The sequence below is a fragment of the Formica exsecta genome, unplaced genomic scaffold, assembly GCF_003651465.1.
Source record: "Formica exsecta isolate Colony F162 unplaced genomic scaffold, ASM365146v1 scaffold50, whole genome shotgun sequence".
Classification (NCBI taxonomy): Eukaryota; Metazoa; Arthropoda; class Insecta; order Hymenoptera; family Formicidae; genus Formica; species Formica exsecta.
Genome location: NW_021852242.1, coordinates 267968 through 278276, shown reverse-complemented (window position 1 = coordinate 278276; position 10309 = coordinate 267968). Strand labels below are relative to the sequence as shown.

At 34.8% G+C, this 10309-nt stretch overlaps 1 protein-coding gene and 1 long non-coding RNA gene across 2 annotated transcripts in view; both read left to right on the top strand.

Annotated features, from left to right (window-relative positions):
• The first annotated feature begins 1639 nt into the window (after positions 1–1639).
• On the top strand, positions 1640–4513 carry LOC115241514. The gene is made up of 2 exons (XR_003884915.1): positions 1640–1732; positions 3227–4513. It is a non-coding gene; the product is annotated as an uncharacterized LOC115241514 (long non-coding RNA).
• Positions 4514–9978: 5465 nt separating this feature from the next.
• The window catches only part of LOC115241507 (RNA polymerase II subunit B1 CTD phosphatase Rpap2), a 3842-nt gene continuing 3511 nt past the window's right edge, over positions 9979–10309 (top strand). Inside the window, exon 1 of the mRNA XM_029817270.1 lies at positions 9979–10291. Coding sequence (XP_029673130.1) covers positions 10272–10291 — 20 coding nt within the window. The 5' untranslated portion in view covers positions 9979–10271. The remainder of the gene's footprint in view (positions 10292–10309) is intronic.

The window sequence follows — 10309 nt, the reverse complement described above, 5'->3', positions numbered from 1 at the left end:
TTTTCTTTAGTCGCTGACATCGTTTCAGCATTATTCATAAAATAACCGCTTATTACACCGAATAACACCACTTAAAAAGTTACAAATTAATTCTCGATTTATTTATTATTTTTTTTTTATAAGAGGGTATTTAACGTACTGTCAACCGAGTAGTTATTTTTCGGTAATTCTCGATTTATGATCAATTGAGGTTAGAAAAAACCGAGAGGTTGGTCACTGAGATAATTTTTGTACAAGGGCTAGGTAATTCAGCGGCAATCCAAAGGAAATTTTGGGTAATCCAAGGTAATTTTTGGTAATTCTAAATAATCTTTAGCATTCTCAGATAATCTAATAGGAAATCTAAGTAATCTAAGTGTAATATCAAATAATCTGTAGGTAATTTTAGGTATTCTTAAGAGGCTACATACATCTAGCGGTAGGGAAAATAGGGGGAAATTTGACAATTTTTTTTTCATAAAAAAAATTTTTTTGTTAAAAAATCTCTAGCTACATCTTAAAGTAGGTCCTTTAATGTATATTTGGTAAAATTTTTATTAATAAATATTGAAAAATGTGCCGTGGAGACGTCATCTCCTGGAAGCTATTCGACGATGCTGTAACCATTGTAGCTCCTCTAATTTTTATCTGAAATCAAAAACCAAAAAATTTTCTTAAAGTATATAAAAAAAAGGAAGTTTTTGTGGTAATCGATTTTTAAAATTTTGATTTTTCGAAAAATGGCAGCCATTTGAATGCAAAGATATGATTTTTAATCTGATACCTTCGCATTCAAATGGCCGCCATTTTTTGAAAAATCAAAATTTTTAAAATCGGCTACAATAACTTCCTTTTTTTATATACTTTAAGAAAATTTTGTGGCTTTTGATTTCAGATAAAAATTAGAGGAGCTACAATGGTTACCGCTTCGTCGAACAGCTTCCAGGAGATGACATTTCCACAGCACATTTTTTAATATTTATTAATGAAAACTTTACCAAATATACATTAAAGGATCTACTTTAAGATGTAGCTAGAGATTTTTTAACAAAAAAATTCTTTTTGTGAAAAAAAAATTGTCAAATTTCCCCCTATTTTTCCTACCGCTAGGGCTGCGTCCGGAAACATCACTAGAATAAAGAAATTCAATTACAGCACGTTAATTCTGATATTCAAGAAGCGGATATCCTTACAAAACCCTTAGGCAAACAAAAATTTCAAATGTTACGCGAATTAATTGGCATAAAGGAACTATAAACCTATAAAAAAATGTATGTAAAAAGACACATGGATTATAAGAGGGAGTGTTCAGGAAAGAACTATAATCTGTGTGTGTGATGAGTATGTATAATGTGTGCGTGTATATATGTAAATGTATGGAGCAAGCGCCAAGACGTGGCAATCAAGGCTCTGCGCGTGCGTAAGGAGAGGGATATGCGAAAACCGGCAAACGGAACACTGCGCGATCCTCGCTCTCTCGAGATCAGACCACGTATCGATCAAGACGTGTTCGACTTACAGTATTCTTAAATTCCGTTCTCAAGAATCCTTCCGACAAACTGTGTATTATAATAATAAAGTTAAACTCTAAGAATCCAACATTAACAATATATAACATTTAGCAATCCTACCAATCGAAAAGAAAATGGCCAACAATTTTGCGATAATAAAATTGTGTGGATATGTTCTTTGTTCAAAACCATTGACTGTCATTATCTGACAACAGTATCATATATCGACACATAGAAACAAGGTATATGATATTAGCAGATGGAAAAATTTTTGTAGTTTGTTGTGCTATGGGGCAGCCAATTATCTTCTCGAACAAATGCTGGGGAGTCCACTATGGTTGAGGGAAATAGATGATATACCAATTTTTCAAATATTGCCTACTAATCTAAGTCCACCGTTGAACAAAGATTAATGTGATCTTGAAGAGATTTTTTGTATAATAATGCTTATATTACAAATATAAGCACTGTTAAAATTACGGTCAATATATATATATTCGTAAGTATCTTACGTATGATATCAATACCTGAAAACATTACTTGCGAAACGAGCTATTATATACAGGGTGTCCTAAGAAAGACATACATCAATAATAGACACGTGAATATCCCGTAACTGAAATTATGATTAAAAAAGGGCAAGTCTCTAACGATTCTCAAGTTTTCAAAGATTCATCGATGTTTAAATATATATAACTATTTAATAAACTGTGTTTTGTTTATCTAATATTTATAACATAAATATAAAATGAGCATAAGGCCCTGCGCACAATAGAGAAAATATTAGAAATAGGAATAAAAATATAAATAAGGAATGGAATGTATTAACGCATAATAAATTAAAAATTCCGTTCCGTTCCCTTGTTTGAAGTAAAATAACTCCTAATTGTTCTTCTTATAATTTTATATTTATTCCTATTTCTAATATTTTCTCTATTGTGCGCAGGACCTTATTCTCGACTGACCTTATGCAACAGAGTCGCATTCTAAATATAGGACAAAAATGTACAAGTTTAAGAACTATTTGTGAATCTCTGATATCTTTAGATTCGTAAATCGTTTAATCATAACATAGAATTTTAACTCACTGGATCCTAAATCGATAATTTACCTATCCCCCTTTAATCTATCATTCCACAATTTTATTGTGCCCTTCGCAGCCAAAGAGTTAATTTCGTAGTATTCACGTTATGCAATGTTCTTTGCATAAGAACAATATGCACATTCAAGAAGATAATGTCGGGATGGCGACGCCTCATTCGGGTTTGTGTTAGTCGTTAAGAACAGCTCAAATCGAACGCGATAATATATAAACGTGTATGTATATATATACATATATATACATAAACGTATATGCTCAATATATCAATCAAAACCAAAATGTCCCGTGATGTATCAATTAAAGAAATTTCTGTGATCGGCATATCAATTCTTCGCGTCGAGCAACACGTGGCCTTAAAACAGTCCACAGATGTAATAGTTTGTTGTACGATAAATCGAGTAATCCAATTTGGCTAGTAGTTTTTATACAGTGATAGCTAAAAAAATTATTGTATGTGAAGTTTTCTTCCTATTTTCTAAAGTTTCTTAGAGAGAGAGAAAAAAGCTTGAAAAAATTGTTTTGTTTCTTTTTTTTATAAATATATCTATATATATTTGATAAAAAAAGTTATATTAAAATAAATATTTAATTTCAAAGTTTTCCTTCATTTTTAATTTTTAATAACGCTTTGCAGATAGCCTCAAAATAATCACTCGAATGGTTCTATAGGGAATGTCTTGCGTATTATGGCCAAAGTAAAAAGGGAGCTAAGCGAATATAGAGTTATAAGCAAGAAGGCAATCCAAGAACGGACGCCACGCTTTGTGATTCGCATAATACTCGTATGCATCCATATGCGAATGAACAGTTTAATGGCTCTGTAATAATTTTATTGCATTTCCGTTTCTTTTAAATTTGCAAAATCGACAAAAAAAATAAAACGCAAATTGTCATACCTTTACAAAACCACTAGGGATCCTTGCTATACGTACGATACACAATACAAATCAAAAATGTAATTATCGTGATAATAATCAATTCGTAAAAATCAAGAGCGATTTTAAAATTTTCTGTGTGAAAAATTTCTCTTCCTATTATTTCTCTAAACTTTTGAAAATATCTGCGTTTTGCGCGTTAACTTCAGTTTTAAAATAATTTTCAGAATATTTCTTAAATGTCTTTTAAATAATTTTATTCTTATTTAGAAATTTATATACGACCGCGATGATAGAAATGTAAAGAAAAGACTTGCTGTACCCAAGCAGAACAGAAAATCATAATAATATCAAAATGACATCACAATGACTATCAAAAGTCATTATAATGTCAGTTCGATGTCATTTTGATGTTATTGTGATTTTCTGTTTCGCTTGGGTAGAAATGTATATCTGTCGTACCATAAATTGTAACGTTTGTGGAATCTTTACGAAGGAGTCGAGAGAATTTCTTTCTACGAGAGACAATGTTTACACGTCACCCTTAAGCGGGTTTAATAATATTCGTAGTTTTAAAATTGACCAATCACGATTATTCCTCTGAAGAAAGGAATGACTGTGATTGGCCAGTTTTAGAACTATTCTTATTAAATTCGATTAAAACTGACGTATAAACGTAGTCAATGTCTCATTTATCGAACAAACCGGTCTCATTTATCATAATATCACAAAAATGTTTAAAAAGTATAACAATACGTATCTTACAAGCGAGAGTAACAACACAACAACAATGTACAAATGCGCGCAAATATAATATCTAAAGAAGCATTCTCGCGACCAACAATATATGTATAGACGAGTATCTTCCTCACTTTGCAATTTGCAGCGTGCGTTTTCATATTTACAAATACAAGAGAGAGAGAGAGAGAAAGAGATAGTATATATGAGCCGAGCGATATTGTAGTTAATGGCAAACACGTGACGATTTGTTGCCATTAGAAAAAATAATTAATATAGGAAATATATTCTGGCAATGATCTTTTAAACCTGTTTCTTTTTTTTGTGGCACCTTTCACTTTTTTCGAAACTACCCTTTTCTCTTTTAAAAGAATTATTCTATCGATCGAAATAATAATATAACAATATTTAAGCGAAATCTTTCGATATTCGATCTTTTCATGTGATTTTTTCCTTTTATTAGTAGAATATACTTTGGCAAGAGTATTAAAATTCCGTTTCAAATTTTGTGAGCTCTTTAGAGAAATATAATTCATAAAAGGCACATATATACCTGTGTAAAATAAATTACAGATTTCAATCAGATGAGGCTTCTCTCGACATTGAAAGAACTTGGACGATTTCACATTAGATAATAATGGATATAAATTAACGCGCGAACTCTAAATTACGCGAAGTGCATATTACGTACTTTCGAAAAATTAAGAGAAGAACATAATTTGATAAAACAAACTGAAGAGAGAGATTCAAATCTCTAGATTCAAGTTTTCGAACTCCGATGGACTGGCACGCGTTTATTAGATAAACACAACACACACACAATGGCGCGAATTAAGGGTCGGCAGGAGTGACGGCCAAACTCCGAATTGATATTGGAGACCTCGCGTGGTGACAATGCGAAACTCCGACTTCAGGATTACCAATCTGAGAAATAAATTCTCGATCTCTATGTAGAGGTGTATGTCTATATACGTACACACACGATTGAATTGCTCGCGTGGACGCACCGTGGAGAGGAAAGATAGAAAAGGATCAACGATCACGTTATCCTTGTTCCTCTAGCGTATCGCTTTATAGCCGAGATACGGCCTGAAAATGCTTTTTGGCCTCTCGTGGCAAAAAACAATAATGCAACTAGGCTAACAAGCGCCCACTTTTTGTAAATTTTATATTTGTTTATGCACATTTATGCGTATATATGTATCAATAATATCTAAAAATTATATATATGATTAAAAATTGTATGACGATAAATAATAACAGATTCGCAGTCCGTACTCCAAATCCGATTCGAGTCCGCAATGCGTAGTGTGACACGGGCTTTAAGGGTCGACAGGAGTGACGGTAGAGCCTCTCGCGGACAGCCGTGAATTACGAATTCGCTTTTCCCGTATTACGGCCAAAAAATATAGAGAATCATGTTAAGGGTCGGCAGGAGAGACAGTAGAGACCTCTCGCGGGAAGCCGTAAACTACGGATACGTTTTTTTTGTATTACGGCCAAAATACAAAGAAAATTAAATTCTAACAGCAATATTCGTAATCAGTAAGATCGTAAGATTGGCTCTACAGAGCGATTTTTTTGGAAAAAAGAGTTAAAATAATATTTCATAAATTGATAAATAAGGTACAGCTCTGGTACAGCTCATGGCGGATTAGGTGCAGTTGGCCATGAGCTGTATTTTATTAATTATAAATTTTTTGAGAGCCAAAATGCAAAATCCGGCTCTGTAGCGCCAATCTAAGCTTTGCAAAAAATATAGCAAACAAAGTTAGAGGAAGAAATATGACTTCTTCGAGGCTACATACGGATATCAAAAAACGGATATCACTACAGCGATATGCAAGGAGCAGCTAATGGGGACATTTTTTTGGTATATGAAAGCATATATATAAATAATACATGTAATGACGAAGTGTAAAATATTCAATCTATCATGCAGTACACTCAAAGCAATCGTGTGTGTACGTATACAGACATACACCTATACATCGAGACTGAGAATTCATTCCTCAGCGTTGATAACCCTGAAAACTGACTTTCACATTTTCACCGCGCGAGGTCTCCAATGTCAATTCGGAGTTTGTCCGTCACTCCTGTCGACCCTTAGGGTGCCATTACATGAAGCGCGTAAACGCAGATTAGCGTAACGCGGAACGAGAAGGGAACCAATCGCGAGCGTAACAAAAACTGCAGAATGCTCGCGATTGGTTTTACTCTCGTTCCGCGTTACGCTAATCCGCGTTTCCGCGCTCCATGTAATGGCACCCTTAAACGCGGCCATTGATATTTATCAGTATATCATAAAAATTAAATGTAAACATGATATTAATATCCATACATACATGCATACATGCATACATGCATACATGCATACATGCATACATGCATACATGCATACATGCATACATGCATACATGCATACATGCATACATGCATACATGCATACATGCATACATGCATACATGCATACATGCATACATGCATACATGCATACATGCATACATGCATACATGCATACATGCATACATGCATACATGCATACATGCATACATGCATACATGCATACATGCATACATGCATACATGCATACATGCATACATGCATACATGCATACATGCATACATGCATACATGCATACATGCATACATGCATACATGCATACATGCATACATGCATACATGCATACATGCATACATGCATACATGCATACATGCATACATGCATACATGCATACATGCATACATGCATACATGCATACATGCATACATGCATACATGCATACATGCATACATGCATACATGCATACATGCATACATGCATACATGCATACATGCATACATGCATACATGCATACATGCATACATGCATACATGCATACATGCATACATGCATACATGCATACATGCATACATGCATACATGCATACATGCATACATGCATACATGCATACATGCATACATGCATACATGCATACATGCATACATGCATACATGCATACATGCATACATGCATACATGCATACATGCATACATGCATACATGCATACATGCATACATGCATACATGCATACATGCATACATGCATACATGCATACATGCATACATGCATACATGCATACATGCATACATGCATACACCTTAAATAAAGGCAAACGCTCGGTCTAGATATACTATGTCTATGGATTGAACACTCTTGCACTGAGCCATCACATATTTCTTGTACATGCTTTCATATTATCAGTATTTATGTAGCAGATATTTTTACGCGATAATATCGATATAATCGAAAAGAAATCAAGATAGCATACTTGTCGGTCTATAAATTTGCAATTACTGAAAGATAATGTAAGCCAAGAATTAACAATTGTTCTCTCCTTGTCGCTCTATCATGCTGACAATACATAAAGTATCGATGAAAAAGCAACAAGTAAAAAAGCAATAAATTGCCAAGTCTAATAAGTGCCCGTGTTTTACATATTGTATATTAGTTCACTCTGTGAGTTATTATCTTACTGTTATTATTTATCGTCATACAATGTTTAATCATATATATAATTTTTAGATATTATTGATACATATATACGCATAAATGTGCATAAACAAATATTAAATTTACACAAAGTGGGCGCTTGTTAGCCTAGTTGCATTACTGTTTTTGCCACGAGAGGCCAAAAAGCATTTTCAGGCCGTATCTCGGCTATAAAGCGATACACTAGAGGAACAAGGATAACGTGATCGTTGATCCTTTTCTATCTTTCCTCTCCACGGTGCGTTCACGCGAGCAATTCAATCGTGTGTGTACATATATAGACATACACCTCTACATAGAGATCGAGAATTTATTTCTCAGATTGGTAATCCTGAAGTCGGAGTTTCGCATTGTCACCGCGCGAGGTCTCCAATATCAATTCGGAGTTTGGCCGTCACTCAAGAATTTATTAAAAAAAGTTTCATGAAGTAATATGACTTCTTCGATGTAAAATACGGAATAAGCGGATCTCACTAGATGTGTATCTAAGGAGCAGCTCATGGGGAAATTTTCATGGTAACATACTGACTGCTTGACAAAGAGAGATGATTACGCCGTCCTTGTCTCTCTTTCATCACATATGTGTATCGTCCGTGAAAGCACACCGATATGTTGAGCACACGGAAGCGATTGTTGGGAGATAATGTCAGACAAGGAGCGACAATCGCATGCTATCCTTGTTTCTCTAGCGTATTGCTTTACGGCCGAAATACGGCCTGAACCTGAAAATGCTTTTTAGCCTCTCGTGGCAGAAAGCAGTAATGCAACATAACTAACGGGCGCCCATTCTTTGAGAATTTTATATCGTACGTTGTAAAATGAATCTCGGTAGACACTTCGCGAATTTTTCATATGGATGAGGTTATAAATTTTTCCGTTCCGTAATGGTTCCGTGCCATGGGGAACCCATTGATTAAAAAGCGGAACGGAATTGTAACGGAATCATTCTGATTGGTTATCTTCTATCTGGTTTCTTTTCCGTTACTGTTCCGTTCTGCTATTCTTTCTCCATCGGGATGCACCCTTAAAATTGATACTCGTTAGTTCGCCATATTGGATATAGAGTGCATTTTATTTGCGATAACTCGAATCGTTTGATGGACCAATCAGGACAAAGGAATCCTTCTATTTCTTGTATTCTGATTGGTCCCTCCATTACGTGAAGGTAATATTTCGTTTATCAAACGAGAAGCTTTATCGGACATACTGATTAAAGCCCGTATCAGACTACGCATTGAAAATTGAAGATTGAAGATTAAAGATTGGCATTTGACTAATCAGAACAAAAGGGACGAAAATTTCTTTATATTGATTGGTCAAATTTCAATCTTGAATCTTGAATCTCAATCTTCAATGCGTAGTCTGATACGGGCTTAACAGCTATACTAAAGCCCGTATCAGACTACGCATTGAAAATCGAAAATTGAAGATTAAAGTTTGGAATTTGGAATTTGGCTAATCAGAACAGAAGAAACTAAAATTTCTTTGTCCTGATTGGTCAAATCTCAATCTTGAATCTTGAATCTCAACCTTCAATGCGTAGTCTGATACGGGCTTAGGGCCAATTTCACCAAGTCCGGTTAGATCATAGACTTTTCCTTCACCTCTATTTTCTGTTGGCCACCCTGCTAATTTTAACCGTCGGTTCATCTAACCGGACTTGGTGAAATTGGAACCTGCTACATTCGAAAACGCTGTAAGAAACTTTGAGAATCCTAGAAATTCTCTATCCGATAGCCAATCAAAACATCTAATAACAAACTCGTCGTACAATGACGTAATCATAGACATAGTATATCTAGACCGAGTGTTGAGGAGTGGGAGCCGAGGTGCACGTAGAAAAGGACATACTCTGTTTCGTGCCCCTTGCGTTCTCTCTCGCTCGCACGTAGCATGACGAAAGAGAGCGCTATACTATGCTTTTAATAAAAGCGTGTTTTATAAAACTTTAAATTTACAATTATTTATTAATTTATATATCGGGAAGAGTTTCCGCGCGCGAGACAAACAAATTTATTAATCTATCGAATATAATTTAATAATATTTTAGGATTATTATATCGTAAATGTAATTAATAATCGAGTATTGAAACTTTGTTCTTGAATTAATTATTTGAAAAAATTCTAAAGAGATCGCGTTTAAAACTGATATTTGGCAGTAAGGGGGTACGGAACCGCATCACAGTACAGATGCACCGTACCTGAGACAGAGCGCCGCGCGCTTGGTTACGGTTGCTAGGTGAGGATCTCAAGACGCAAGGGGGGCGCGATAGGCGTTGACTCTCGGAAATCGGCCGAAATGTGCAGATCGTGGCATGCACTGGTCTATGGTATTGCTCAACCAGTCATAAAAGAAGAAGAAGACCTTAAAGAATACATTAACCTCAATTGATCATAAATCGAGAATTACCGAAAAATAACTACTCGGTTGACAGTACGTTAAATACCCTCTTATAAAAAAAAAATAATAAATAAATCGAGAATTAATTTGTAACTTTTTAAGTGGTGTTATTCGGTGTAATAAGCGGTTATTTTATGAATAATGCTGAAACGATGTCAGCGACTAAAGAAAA